General features: G+C 39.5%; 1 protein-coding gene across 4 annotated transcripts in view; it reads left to right on the top strand.

The window, feature by feature from the left end:
* The window catches only part of LOC119480558 (dipeptidyl aminopeptidase-like protein 6), a 239,993-nt gene that overhangs the window by 175,609 nt on the left and 48,741 nt on the right, over nucleotides 1–15,643 (top strand). For all 4 annotated transcript variants that reach the window (XM_037756936.1, XM_037756937.1, XM_037756939.1 and 1 more), the window contains one exon: nucleotides 8,355–8,453. In XM_037756936.1, coding sequence (XP_037612864.1) covers nucleotides 8,355–8,453 — 99 coding nt within the window. The remainder of the gene's footprint in view (nucleotides 1–8,354; nucleotides 8,454–15,643) is intronic.

The raw sequence follows: 15,643 nt of genomic DNA, 5'->3' as shown, positions 1-15,643 counted from the left end.
ATGATTTGGGAATTAGTTGATTAAAAATCACATATGAGCGTAGTTTTTGGGCAGCTATTTGGAATATTTTCCCTTTTTGAGCTGCAGCACCTTTTTCTAAAATCCACATCTCAGTTGTGAGTGGTTCAGATTTAATAATTTAGTTCATAATACATATTGGATTGTTCTTGTGGTGTTCTTAAAGACTGAGTAAATGTCCCTAGTATTTGTATGCTCACATGGAGGGAGCCTCATTAAACATTTTTTTGTTCCTGTCGAGAAACAGTGTGTGCGGAGAAAGAACAGTGACGAGGTTTCTCTAAAGCGTGTATTCAAATTACGGGAAACCACTGAAAAGAGTATTGTATTTCACACGCTGCTGATGATGATCTCCAAAGATGCAGGCTGCTGTATTGTATTCTACGCGGTCTATTCAGGCTCCTGTCTGGGCAGAAATTGCTATCTCTGCCTCTTAAAATGAATTCCTCCCTGTGTGATTGTGAACAAAATAGTGGGAAAAAGAGGACCTTGATTCTCAGGTACTGATAACACACAACTATACAGTATGCTTACTGCTGATTTTTTAGTAGTTGCTGTAAATCAGTCAAAGACTGGTTGGCCACCATCTCACTAAGGCAGTTGTGTCTGTGATTTAAGACTCCACTTTTTTAAGTGAAAAGAATCTGCCATCTGCCAGGAAAATATCTTGTTTAAGAATATTTTAGATCTTTAAACAAGCATTAAAGGCCGGTACTGTAATTGAGCCAGAATCAAGAAAAATAAGCTTGATTTAAAATAATCTTTTGAGGAAGCAGATTTTTTTCCACTACTTTTAAGAAAATAGGACATTAAGGGCTTGATTACAGACATTTCTTTTGGGAAATTGTGCATTTTTTTTGCACTGCAAATGGGCCCAGCAGGTACATCGCTAATGTTTTGTGCCTTGCGGAGGATTTTCCTACTTAAAATGCTAAATCCAGCGGTCATTCAGAACAACTTACTTTGCTGTAATTACACATCAAGGAGAAACATTTTGGGAACAAGGGCACCTCGAACTGCAAACTGTAGCGGTGCGGCTCATGTGAGGAGTTATGAGATAGCATGTTGTTTCCACTCAGTTAGGAGGGCCTGTTGATGGATGTTCCCCTGCCAGACAGGCCATCCAGTTTCTAACTGCTCCTGACAACCACTTTGTTCTCACACACACACACGCACTCACACACACGTAGACTTTCGCTCTCCTTTTCCTTCTCTGACAACCGGTGTCTGCTGTAACTGATAGCTCCATATTGCTAAGAGGTTGCTCTGTTCTCTACATCAATGCAACTAGGTCAGATGTTCACAATTGGCATGTGGGTATTCCTCAGACTGAGGGATGTCAGGCTGACTGACAGAGTGACAGCTAGCTGAAACTATGGGAGGATCAGAATACATTCATTTGGTGCAGCTGAATGCAAGCAGCAACAGAGATTGTTGCATGGAGCCGACGATCACTCTCATGGCTACTTCAGTGGCATTCAACAATGTGTTGTACATCTAAGCTCACTAGTATCCAAGGTTTTATTCTTAGCTTTGTTTTGATCATATTTGAGATATGACATAGAATATACTGTAGGAGTTATCCATATCCCTGGCTGTATGCATAATGATTCTAACATTTTTATTTTTTTCCTGATCATCCAGCCCGCTCTCATTCCCAGAGCGTCAAATACAGACGCTTTGTCACGGCCAACGGCGTTTGCACAAGGCACTCGACACAAGGCTTTCATCCAGGAGACCACTGTTTGTGTCCCATGCGTTAAGTTTCACTTTCATGTTACAATCAGCCGTTCGTTCATGTCCCGTGTTCACGTCAAGTCACATTGTCACTGTACAAGCGTAGTAGTTTAAGTCTAACCATGTAGTTTTTTTCCTAAACTTAACTAAGTACTTTTGTTGCCTAAACCTTAGCAAGTGTTTTTGTTTAATTCACAACATTAAGCATGTGTTTACTACAACCAAAAAGTGACGCAGAGGGGTCTGACAAAGCGTCAGTATGTGACGAGTTGGGATGAGAACGTGTTGGATCGTCTGCATGCTGCCGTGTCTCTGACTCTGTTGTATCCCATTAATTTTGCACCAACGTACAGTGTCGTATAGCCATTTCAGGAATAAAAAAAAGTTTTCCAATGCACCGCTTACCACCCACATAAACCAAGAAAAGATCCAAACATTGTTTTCCAGTTATTTGCATTTTTCATATCTATTTATACCATTCAGTTACACTTTCTGTAAATTGTCTAGTCTAAATATTGTTTCAAATTCTTCTCCACACCACCAGGAATACAATTTTCAGGAAGACATAAAGCCTTAATTTATTTATTATGTTGCTGACTTAGTATTTTATAAGTTTATATAATAATAAATTTAAACACACTGAAATGCTGGAATCCGCTCAAAAAAATACCCACCGTGCATGAGTTTGCAATCTCCCTCCAAGATGCTTAACTCACCAAATTCACAAAAAAATATCCTCAATGGTACAACCGACTGCATAATGAGTTATCTCTACTCCACTCTGCTGGATTTGGCTTTTTTACTGTATCACCAGTAACGGATGTATATTCTGTTTTAGTGTTGCTAGACTTTCACTTTCAATTCAGGATGAAATCTTTATTTCATCTTGTATGATATTTGATTTTTAATAACATAGATTGGTGTCAATGTGAACAGAGTGTGATGGTAAAGTGTGAAGTTTGACAGCTACATTTCAACCACTGTGTCTGTGGCTGTGTCTCTGATACGAGGTGCGTTTATGGTTCGTTGGAATGCTCTGAATTTCTAGTTTCCAACGATACCAAGCATGAAAAAGTAGATTTACGAGAAAATTATTGTGGATCTTTGGATCACAACTTGTTCTTATATTTACAAAGTTTAAAGAAACACACCGTTACATTACTGAGTTATTATCATCTTATAAAGTTGACATGGCGAACTTGTTAGCAAACAGTTGCATATTTAAACATCCAGCAGACACAAAGCAACATTAGCATTCATCCAGAGTCGTGTTTCCATCCACAACGTAAATGTTAGTCCAATATTGACTCTCCTCTTAGCTCTGCATTGGCCTCCAGTTCAAAGGTAACGTGGTTCTTCTTTTAGGGGGTAAATATCTAATTTTAGAATGCCATACTTGCAAAACCTCAACATGATTAGACAGGATCACCTTTTCTTTTTGTAGCCAGCACTGCAGATTTACTGTATTTGACTCCGTCACACACTCAAATTATCTTTTAAATTGTCGGGTTCAGTGTTCGATCAAAACTCTATTGTACTGAAAAGAGGCCGCGTCACATTAGCATATAAACTGCTCATGTGAGCTGACCCTGCCGGGGCCGACAGTTGGCTTTTGTCAGACTAATTCAAAGTTTCTGCCTATGATCGCAGCAGTCTGTGAGGGTGAGATAAAGACATACTTAACTACAGAAAATGGATTTGCCTTTAAGGGGATTGTGCTATATATAGAACATGTCATTTTAAATGTAAACTCTGTTTGAATGACTTTATTTTTTCTGGCAACTGCCTCTGTGTTCAATCCATAAATCTGGATATCATAACTGATTATAAAATCACAATTTATCCCCTCTAAGCATCGCCATCTGACGGGAGGTTGCAACTTAAGTGCACTATTAAGTTCCGCTGCAGTCTATAGTCACAGTCTGGCGACTCTGATTATCACACTCTAAACTCAAGTGAGGCATCGAGCAGATGCCTTCAAAGGTGTTTTTGTCCCTCATGATGAAATTGCGGAGGAACTGTGGATCAGTCGGTGCCTGTCCATCTGTTAGGCACAATATGCCACGCGCCGTTCGCACACAGCTGACGCACAAGTTCAGGAGAATGATGCAAGTCATTGTTGCGTTCTTGCAATTTAAAACTTTGATTAGTTAAAAAAGGGAACTCTGAATTTTGTCTAAAAAGTTTTCTTCACTTATGCATGAGTCAAAGATATTTTCTCAGACACCACTGATCTCACATTGACTTGCACTGGTTGGATAGGGGACTAGATTTACAACATATCACCATCACTCATAGAATATGTGGTGTAGTTATAGCTGTATTGTTTTAGAAGGAATACAATGTAATGTTAATAATGCTGGCCAGAGTATCTTGTATAAAAAAGCTCCTGTTTTCAAAATACTGTATAGTTTTAACTCTTGCGTTATAATTTATTTTTCTTTTAAGTTTGGCCCACACTATGTGACACACACGGAAATCACGCAAAATCTCTCGCGATCAAACCCGACTTTAGCGCAAACAAACATGACGGACGACGGGCAGAAAGAATTAGAGATGTTAGTTTTTGCACTACTGAGAAATTGACGAAGAATAAAGAAAAAAAAAAATGGAAATCAAAAAAGTTGGTCCTCCAGTTCTGAGTCTATCCTACTACTACTTCATGCTTCGCGATGGCATTTGCCACGGCTGCCATTACTATTGTTGTTCTTCCTCCTTCAGTCAGTTTGGTTCCCAATTGGCTATTCTTCTTCAGCTGTCCTCTGGGTTCCCCCCGCACACAACGGGACATCCGATTGTAAATATTGAACATGGTTAATATTTGCAATTTGAGATCGGTGCAGCCAGGACAGACTTCCGAGCTGATCGGGGATGTAAAAAACATTCTTAACATACCTCACACCACCGGAATATCTGGCAAGATAATCTTTAGAACCATCAAAAAACTCAAAAATCAGGCCCAAAATCATCTTGATTCTCGTGTAGTGTGTGCCGGCATTACTCTGATTTATTCCATTTAGCTTAAGTTTATGTTTTCAACACTGTTTATGAGTCTTTTTTATGTTGCCTTGAGTTACTTTTATATCTTGTCATAATGCCTTTTTATGTCTTATATAACACACTTTCAATTCCCTTAACATTAAAAGTGCTAGGCGAATAAACTCGCCTTGCTTCTTCAGCTATTGAAAAGAAACAGTCTGAAAAGCTTAAAAAAATCACTCTTTGAATAAACGGCTCAAAACTCCAATATGTACTTCAGATTCTCGTGAACGCAATATCTCAAGAACGCCTGAGGGAATTTATTCAAATTTGACAAAAAACGTCCACTTGGACTCGAGGATGAACTAGATTTCTTCACTAAATGATTGATTAAGTTAATTGAAGAACTCTTAATTACAGCCCTACTTGCTATTCAAATATAATTCAGTTAAATGCCTGAAGCTTAAAAGCATACAAAGTTTCAGGACTGTGCGTATCATAGAACTTATTCCCAATGATCTGTTATTGATAGTTTAGATTCTCTCGAGACATTTGGTCGTCACTGAAATGTGAACTTTGCTCTCATTTTACCGACGTAAGATCTCAGTCTCTTATGATCACATCCAGTTGATGAGATCTCACATTGATCCAGAGGCTGACATTAAACAGTTTTTTTTTTTTTTTTAACAGTTTGTAATGTGATGGTGTTAACATGACAAGAGCAAGATGTTTAGTGTCATTTTTATGTTGCCAGACTCTGTCTGAACCTCCCCCTTCTTCCGTCCGTCTGCTCTTAAAGGAAACATTTCTCCGACAGCTGCGACACAAAGATCAAAGCATGTGTCAGATTAAAATTAGAGGACGTGGTCACAGTTAAGTTTTTGCTGAGGGAACATTTGAAGCTCGTCTTTGTGGTTCGTTGGTGCTATAGCAGATAGGAAACTTCTCCCTTAATGACTCAGGTTTGTTTCTCCCTCTGTCCGATGTGTCCGTGTCCGACATGCGTTATTTATGTTGAGCCCCAGTTTGATCAATAATTGCGACTTATCTGTCTCAGAGTGGTTTACAAATGTGAGTATGATATGACATGTTGGATAATAGTTCTTCCTTTAGCCCTACTCCATAAAATGGACTGCAAATCTTACGGAACTGTTGCACTCAGGTTGTTCTCATACTTAGAAGCTATACATATGAAAAGTAATGCACTTATAGAGTACTAATAGAGTACTTCATTTTCTATTTCATTCGATATTCAATATAATAAATGAACAAATATTTCTGATGCTGTTGCAGCTCAAAAAAAAAAAGGTTACCTCATCTATAACGTGACAGGTGCAGCATGGACACTGGCAGGCTTAGCAGAGGGATTAAACATTAGGAAAACAGTCCTGTAGCTAAAATATCACAGCTCTGATCCTCAACCAATGTGTCCATTAAATGCCGTGTCCTGTCACAGTGTCCCTGTGAAGGAGGCCAGATTTTTAATTCAATGTTAAACTGAAATTTAGCAGAATGAAACTTCAGGCCGACGATACAAAGAAGCTCTTGATTTACTGTCTTTTGCTTTTTATCCTCCCACCACATATATATGGAGGTGAAATGAGTCATATTATGTAGCAGGAGATGATGTGATGAGCATTGATGGATGAAATTAAGCTGAAATGAATCGCAGGAGGCATCTGCTTTAAATACGCTTGTCTGGTCCGATGATCAGACGCCGTGTTCGTCTTAATCAAAGGCCCGAGGGAGTTACGACGAAGCTCCGCTTTGTTCTTTTACTCGTGTTTTTTTTCCCGTCTCAGCTACGCTCTTTATTCTTTTTAAGGTGAACCGTTCCAGCCTGCAGAAGAAAAAGTTGTTAAGACACGGTTGGTGATCAAAATGTGTCAAGAAGGACATTATATATTCTCTTTGCTTTTGTTGTAAGGAGTAGAAAGAAAATCATTCCTATCTTTGTTACTTTTTTTCTTGTCTTCATACGGTTTGTTTTTAATCTGTTTTAAATGTCACGCATTGATAATATACGGTGTGTCCTTTACATCTTTCGGTTTACTCATGCCTAACTATCTAATAGTGGAATAACCCACCCTCTGGAAAACTCTCATTACCCATAACTCTGTTCTGAACCCCGACACGTGCTTAAATATTTACAATAAAAAGAACTACATCTGCACTTTTTTCCATCTGGATACGGATCTGTCCAACTGTCTAACAAATCTGATATTTCTGATGATATATCACTCTAACACTAACACTCTTGGTCTAATTTTGAGGAACTGTAGTCTAATGCAAGATAAAGTTAAGTTTTTGCTGAGGGAACATTTGAAGCTCGTCTTTGTGGTTACGGTACGATACGGCACGGTACGGTACGATACGGTGTGGTGAGATGCGATGCAATACGGTACGGTACGGTACAATGCAATACGATACGATATGATACCATACGATACAGTACAGTGCGATGCGATATGATATCAGTGTCATATTGTCAGTTTACACTGAAATGTATTTTGCATCCTTAGGCAGTTCTGTTCAATAAATTTACATACAGGTTAAACATACTGTTACACGTATGACACTTTTGTAGACGTAAAAAAGACATTCAAACAGTTATGACGATTAAACATATCACATTATATCCTCTGGATTCAGATCTCATTTAGCAGCACACTGATTTTGGTTTAGCAACAGGATAGACCGATGTGTAAAACAATTTTTCAGGCTGTTGCGTTTAAATGAAGGGACTCTAAATCGCCTATTGGAGGGCAGATGTTGGTATTCTGAGGTTTAAGACAAGTGAGCAGATACTGTTAGCAAGTGAGTACACTCTTGTGAGTCGCTTGAAAGGAATGTGCCACAGATTGCCTTTGCAAAGTTGCACCATATTTTTCTCATAAGCCAATCAGAGCAGACTGGGCTTTTTTCAGGGGGGGGTCTTAAAGAGACAGGCGCTAAAACGGAGCGTTTCAGACCGAGGGTGAATACAGTTATATTCAAACAGACAGTATGAGGAAAATAATGTGTTTTTTGAACATTAAAGCAGGTAAACATGTTCTAGTAGAAACCCAAAATACAATTATGAACCTGAAACACGACATGATACGTCCCCTTTAACTTTCACAGATACAGCAGTCTGTACTGCAGTACAGCATGACATTCATGATTTAAAGAAGAGAAAAAGCCGCACACAGTATACTGTAGTTGCTACGTGATGTCATGTGGCGGTAAATTGAGGTTGACAGGAAACTGATTAAGAACCAGACTGAAATTGGACGGTGCATTTTCACACTTTGCTTACACCGGTTACTGAGGAGGACTTGAAGCATCCGTCCCAACATGACCTTACAGACATGGACTTGAAGATTATTTATGTCCTGTTTAATATATTTCTCTACAACCTCCCTCAAATATTAAGAAGCATTATTGTCAAGTCGCTGTGTTTTATAACTTTACAATGGGAGGTTTTATAAAGCTTATAAAGCATTTTTACCCTCCTACTCACTCCAGGATGTTATGGAGAGAAAAACCTCCAAGTGTAAGATGTTAAGTCGTTTTTCTGTAATTCAATTATAATACCAGGAGTTTTCTTTATATTAATGTTGTGTATCTTTCTTTTACAGGTGAGGATAACCACCTGGCTCACAAGGGCAAGGTGACCGTTGCAGACCTCTTCAGAAAAGACTTCAAGGTTCATGACCCCAACGCCAAATGGATTAGCAGTGAGTAATCTTATTCAGTTTAAGAGTTTGTTGCACAGTTTATTGAATAAGAATTGGATTTGAACACATGCATCAAAAGGTTGTTTTGAAATATTTGTATTCACGCATAGCAAGAACAAAAGACCCAATCGTGGGAAAGGAAAGAGAAGGGAATATTGGACATACTTGGCCTCCATGGGACTTCCATCTTGCCAAGGTGTTAGCCTAACAACTTCATAAAGAAGAAGTGTTTCTTGTCTCTCTGCCTTCTGGTTGTTTAAATTTGCTTAAAGGGTAGCTTTGGTAACTTTAAACCGGTATCTTTTCCCATGTTTTTGTGTCTAAGTGGCCCAGTATTGAGCCAGAGCACTGCAGATGGCAGCCAGTAAATGGTCTGCTATGTAATCGCTCCACTAGAAGAGCTTGTTTGTGCCACTGATTGTTATTATAAGTGTCTGAAAACATTATTTAAAGGACCCAGAAGATATCCGGTCTATTGTGTCTAACCAAAGACTCTCAAGGAGAAGTCTCGTTCTTAAATCTCACGTCGTTCCCACATTGTCAAAATAACACACAACAAACTCTGACACCAGCAGCACTCCTCTCTCCACCTCTCACTCACGTTTCCACCGTTGTCTTCTGCCAACAAGTCACATGACACAATGACTCAAGCAAAAGGTAAAGAAAAAACATTTAATTTCTCTGTAGGGTCCTTTCCATAATGTTGTCAAACACTTAAAATAACAATCTGAGCCTGTCGGTGGCAAAAACAAGCACTTTCAGTGGACGCACATTGACGGTGAGCTGTTGCCCTGAGTGATTACATTGCAGCCCATTTAGCGGCTGCAGCATATACATACATTTGCATAAAGCAAGCATATTTGCCCACTCCCATGTCGATAAGAGTACAACAGATGAACAGATAAAAAATGTGCGATTAATTTGTGATTAATCTTGATTAACTATGGACAATCATGCAATTAATCGCGATTAAATATTTTAATCCATTGACAGCCTTAGTTGCTGTACATTGTGTGTGTGTGTATGTACATGAGTGTGTGTGTGTCTCTGTGTGTGTGTCCTTGCTGTCTGACAAACGATTTATTCCATATGCTTCAATAGCTACCCAATTACCTGAAACCTCAACCCTCATTGTTTTTTTTTTTTTTGTTTTTTTTCCTGTGATCAATGACAGTGTGTGGATGCTGCTATTGTTGCAATTCATCACAGCCAATTTAGAAGTTGTTTTTAACAGCGGGGCTGTGACAGTATAAACACCGACAGCACCGCAGGGAGCCAATGAGATAGAATTATATACTTTATTTTATATCAAGGTAAAACAGCGACTCGATGCAGCCTCACACGTCTCGGCGCCGCATTGAATAGAATGATCACAGCTCCGAGATGTGAGGGATCTGTACAGCTGAAGGATTAATGAGGTGGATTTTGTCTTCTCTCGTGCACAATGTGGCTGCCTCCTCCAATCACGGCATCTGAGACGGCTCTTAGAAGCGGCGCAGCTGTTAAATCTCGTATCCTGAAATTGCAAAAGCCTTCCCCTCTGTTATTGGCTGTAATTAGAAAGCTGAACCCCCATATTTATTATATTAGTGACAGGACTTTGGCATTCCTCTGGATCACAGATGATGAGCTGGGTTACGGCGTGATTTCAGTGTTTTGTTTCAGCTACAGATCCCCATGTGTGTTTTAGTATGAGACGTCTCTCGCTTGGCTGATTTGTCGCCGCTGTGAACCCCAAAAGTTGTAAACAAATCGATCGCGCTCGAGTGAGCTTTGGTGAAAATCCAAAACTGTGGTACTGTACACATCTGGAAGGCAACATCTGTTGTGTTCTTAGCAGAAGCTCAAACAGGGGAGCATGTTTCTATGAGCAACAGAGCGGTTGAATTACATGAGATCATTATCATTAAATTGTGGTTATGATTCACTTCAAATATCCCCTTAACCTAAGGCTGTTATATAAGAAGAAAAGAGAGATGCCGTAGAGAAAGGCGCTTTGTAATAATCCATAAGGCAGGAGCAGCCTCCATGAAACAAGACTTGTCATTAGAAAGCAGTCCGCTCTTTCATCTCCTCCGTTTCGTTCTGTTGACAGTACCATCCTTGATCTCGAGGTATTTTTAGTGTATCATTAGACACTGCTGACAAGGAGGAGAGAAAGGGGAAGAAGGAGGGTGAGAGATCCATCAGCTGATTATTTCGACTTCGTTAGGATGTCATTTTTACTAGACCCGGTGCTCGACCAACCTGCATGCTTTCAGGGCTGTCTATAGGATTTGCAGTAATGGCTTCTCTGGTCGGGGGCTGAAATTGAATTCCTTTTTTTTTTTTTTTTTTTAAATCTAATTTAGCTCAGCTTTATGTTTTCCTCTTACCCTGGCTGTCTCCACCTATCAATCAATTCTCTGGAGACAGACTGAATATAACCCGAAGAATCCTTAATGATCATATATTAGGCTATTTTTACCAGGAAGAATTGCTTCCTCATGCCTTGTCCCGCAGTATTAACTCGGGTATAGTGTATCATTAGGTGCTCTTTAGCTGCTTCTTACAATGGATGCAGAGACTGTGATCCTCGCCAATGGATCATCATTTTTAGGATAATTTGGCTAGAAACCTTTTTTTTTTTTTTTTATTATAGTATCTTTGGCACATCATTCTTATATATAATAACATTGTACTCACTAGATCTGCCCCGAGATCATGTTGAAGATACAGTGTCAGTGTACGTGTTGATACTTTGACATAGAATGACAAGTGTGAGCGCAGCTCCGGGAGACGGACCTTCAGTTAGCAGTTAGCTTAAATTGGTGGTTTGCATGGTGGGGGTTTTGTGCTGGCAGAATCCGGTCTGTCTCCCATAGCCACTGCAAGCTCTCCTTTTGGCGGGGTGTTCTCCTGGGTGCTGGGATAGACGAAGGTGTGATGGAGACAAAGATGTGGGTTGTTTTCTCACACCTTGGAGGTGAAATGCTTCCTCCTATTTGTTTGGAGCATGTGGCTACATGTTACACGCTGTACCTTTTAAATAAACCTCCAGTGAAACAGGCATTCAGACCAGAGATGCATCGATGCTGTCTGTCTGAACACGACCTTAGTCGTAACTGTTTGATGTAAACAACTATCACAGTTTACAGACGCACAGTTTTCCTATGCAACGAGGGATTATTACATAAACTCGATATGTGTTCACTCTCAGTTTTACATTAAAATGAAGGAGAGATGCACCAATTCCAAGTTTGACAGCTCACACAGGCTAGTTCTGACAACAGATCAGACTCTAGTGCTCTTTTCCCCATGTTTAAATGTCTGTATCTCAGTGCATGGAAGTCATTTGGATCGTTTTTATGTATTTATCTGGCTCGTTTGCAAACTGTCTGCTTGTTTCTTGTCCAGTCGGACTTGAAACATGTTCCCAGATCTCAATCATTTACTGCCGAAGCGACAAAATTAACACACGTCGCAATAAACCGAAATGATCCTTTAATTCCGACTTCAGCCTGCGCTCCGCATCAGTATTCTGATCATGCTCTGAAGCCATCACTATAAGTCTCCCTGGTTAGGTAATTGCACAGTTAGCAGACACCGCTGATATCTCACATACGCAAGTTTTTTTTTTTTACCACTCCATCCGAATCAAACAGACACAGCATCAACATCATTCTCACCCCACCAAGGTGAAGCCAGCCCTGTGGGACGCTCTGAGCAGCTGCTTGCCATTTTAATGGCCACGTTCCTCTTGTTTGCCCCTCCAGGATGCCTCTTGTGTCGTTGATGTTTGTTAAATATGGTTAAGGGGGGAGCCATTTGTAAAGCGCTTCGACCGATTGGGACTTTACCTTAAAAGTGACTTTGAGAGGGACTTGTGACTGTCATTTAGATAAGAGTGAAGCCTGGTGATGTTTGTTTTGTCAGTGGGTGTACTTGTTCAAGCATGTCGGAGAATTACCTTGTTTCTGAATGATGCACAACCTCCTCTCAACCTCATCTCTAATGTTTATGTAAAGCAGTCACTTTGGAGATGATTAGCCAGTTGTCTCACTCCCTTATTGACTTTTCATAGCTCTGCTCCCATGATACAACATGAGTAATGATGTGAATGCCATTTGTTAATGGACTTCCACAATGGATCTTTTTCCCTACCAATGAGACGTATCAAATTAGCCCACACGCTCACTGTTAGCGTCCGGCATTCATTCAGTGTCACAGACAATCAGCTTTTATAAAACGGTAACGTTATATGAAGCAGCAGGTGCAAAATATCCCCTTTTGAGACGGCCCAGTTCTACCGCAAACACGACTGATGCTTAATCTGAGGGGATGTCCTGGCACAAACTCACATTTTGTCGTCCCTTTCAACCTCCAGAAAGCAGCAGACAAATAGTCTTTTGACAGAAACAAGCTGTCACAATATAACTGACGTTGTTTTAATACCCAGGGAGACATAGAAATAAAAGCATCCGATGCAGAGCTGAAGAGGAGACGCAGACTTTGGAATAATGCGTTTGCTTCGGTGCGTCTCATGACAAATTCATCAGTCTCTTAGCTTCTTAGCTGCTAACGTCAAGGCAACATCGAAGAGTTGGATGTCGTCTTTGATGCAAGTTTTCAGCAACCAAAAATTGAAAAATGGCTATTTCAGTCAATTTAAGAATCTTGCCAAAATTAGATTACTCCTTTCTCCCAGTGAGAGAGGGAAAATCAGACTTACTTTTCTCTGATTCCCGTCTTCATTACTGTATTGTGTTGCCTCCTTTCATAAAAAAATCAATGGCACAGCTCCACATTGTGCAATATTCTCAGAAAAGCTTTTAATCAGAACTTCAAGTAGGGACTAAATTACACTTATTTTGGCTCAAGGTTTTGCTGATGAATAGTACAGATTATTTATACTGTAACCTGAACCTGAACACTTGACTTGTAAATAGACATTATATTTTATTTCTTATGGTACTGTTGGTCATTGGTGCTTTTTATATATATATATTTATACAGTATACACCTATTTAATCACCACTTGTGTACATAATAGTACATTTCTTATTATATAAAACATACTTATTAATATCCTATCCCATTTCTGCCAATAGATGCCCCCTAAATGCTTCACACTGTTCCTTTAAGAGCCAAAGCTCAATCTCAAGAACTCCGGCAAGGTCTCTCAGCAGTTGTGAGGTCAAGGGGCTAAACAGAAAACATGACTTTTCAGGGCTTTCACTGGCATCGCTTCAAGGTTTTTATATGCCCTGTCTGCAGGTCTTCAAATGGATATATGAGTTTAAATCACAGCTGGAAACCCAGTTGTACAAAGACTCAGTGACTACTCTCTCTACTCTACTCTTCACAAAGCCCCAGTTAATGGTGCTACACCTGTAAGCTTTGAAATCCACGACTGGCTTTTGAATCTCAACCTTCAATTACCACTTGTCTGGTGAGATTTGTAGGACTGTCGACTTATTCTTTGATCAAATAGCTCCTCATTTAAATTAATTTTGTTCTTATTCTTTTCCCACTGCATGGGTTTCAATATATATTTTGTTCTCTTTTATAAAATTGAAAGAACATGTTTGTAGAAAAAATGTTTATGTTCCTCAAAACAAGATGCTGAAGAAAGGATGTGTTATCAGTACCAGAAGTCAGGTGTTGTGTTGGGAAACAATACCCTCTATAAACCCTAGATACCTCCTATAAATGTATTTTACAAGGATAATTGTAGCATAATTGTAGAAATTATTTTCTATGGACAATCACAATTATCTTATTAGTATTTGGAACAATGGGGACTTGATTTCAGAGAGAGAAAGTTGACAAAATCAATGGGCCTCATTCACCAATATCTTCCTAAGTTTGTTCTTAATTTGTTCTTGAGAAAGGTCCTAAGAAATATCTACGTCAGATTCAAGACATGTTTTTAAACCACAGAATTGTTCCTACCTGTTCTTATAATGATGAATCCCATTCACCGCCATTGAGAAATTGAAAAGAAAAGCTGAGAATGAAGTCAAGGATGCCCAAACGAAAGCCGAGAGAGAGTGGAGCACCGGACTCTCAACATAAAAATAACTTCAATAGTTCTGAAGTGGAGGTACTTCTGCAGGGAGTGATGTCATACTTAGTAGTGTCAGTAGTGGATATAAAATAACACACAAAAGATTTATGGGATGAAGAGGCGCTGTATGCAGAAGTTTGCAATGTGGGACGGGGGCTTTGACCCCCTACTTTGGCACCCTTGATGCTATTACTCATTCAGTGTTGAAGTGTTAGTGTAGTGTTTATTTTAAAAGAATAAAGCACTTTGTAAAATAATGAAATAACTATTTAAAACTGTAGAATTGAAGAAAAGGTAATGATCTATTAGTTTGCACAACATAGCTTTATCAGTGAGGAGGTTTGCTAATTGTGCTCTCTGTTTCTGCCTGCAGAGAGGCGAGGACACAGAAATGGTGTTCATTAACAACAGAAGTACACACACAGAAAAACAGACATATTCTTGCACATGCACATAGACACTCAAATGGTTATTTTGTCCTCTTTTCAGCAGCTGCAAATAGTGCTAACTACTTTATCCTTAAGTCCTTGTTTGTGGTTTCACAGTCCTGAATGCAGAAGCATCGGCGTAAACACATGATGTAATATTTCTGCAGTAGCTACCACTGCATGTTTGGACAGACACGTCTCTACTGCAGCTGAATATCCAGTAAAGCGCGTCTACAATCCACATCCCTATAATGCCTACTGCACATGGCATTCACATCCAAGCCGTGAAATGGACTTACAATCCTCTGAATTCACTTTAGCAGTCTTATCACTGACAATTCCTAGCTTAACTGTGTTTGTGTAACACAGCAGAAAGGCTGTGAGCATCCCTTCACAGCAAGAGGCCCGCCGGATAATTTTGTTACAGCGGTTCTACAAACCCATTCGTTTATGCTCCGTGTATTTCTTTTTTTTTTAAAAGACTCCGCATGGCTTGGGATTTATCTTTCAAATATATATATATATTTATTGAGCCAAAGATTATACCTTCAGCACACCGTTATCAGTGCTCATTCAGAGATGCTCACAAGTCAGTTTTTGCAAGTCCAAGTCAACTCACAAGTCTTTGAGCTAGAGGTCAAGTCTAAAGTCTCTGAGCTAGAGTCCAAGTCGAGTATCAAGTCTTTGAGGGGCAAGTCCAAGTCAAGTCTCAA

Source organism: Sebastes umbrosus, chromosome 21 (genome assembly GCF_015220745.1).
Source record: "Sebastes umbrosus isolate fSebUmb1 chromosome 21, fSebUmb1.pri, whole genome shotgun sequence".
Taxonomy (NCBI): Eukaryota; Metazoa; Chordata; class Actinopteri; order Perciformes; family Sebastidae; genus Sebastes; species Sebastes umbrosus.
Note: the sequence above shows the minus strand (reverse complement) of the source record. Positions and strands in the feature narration are given on the sequence as shown.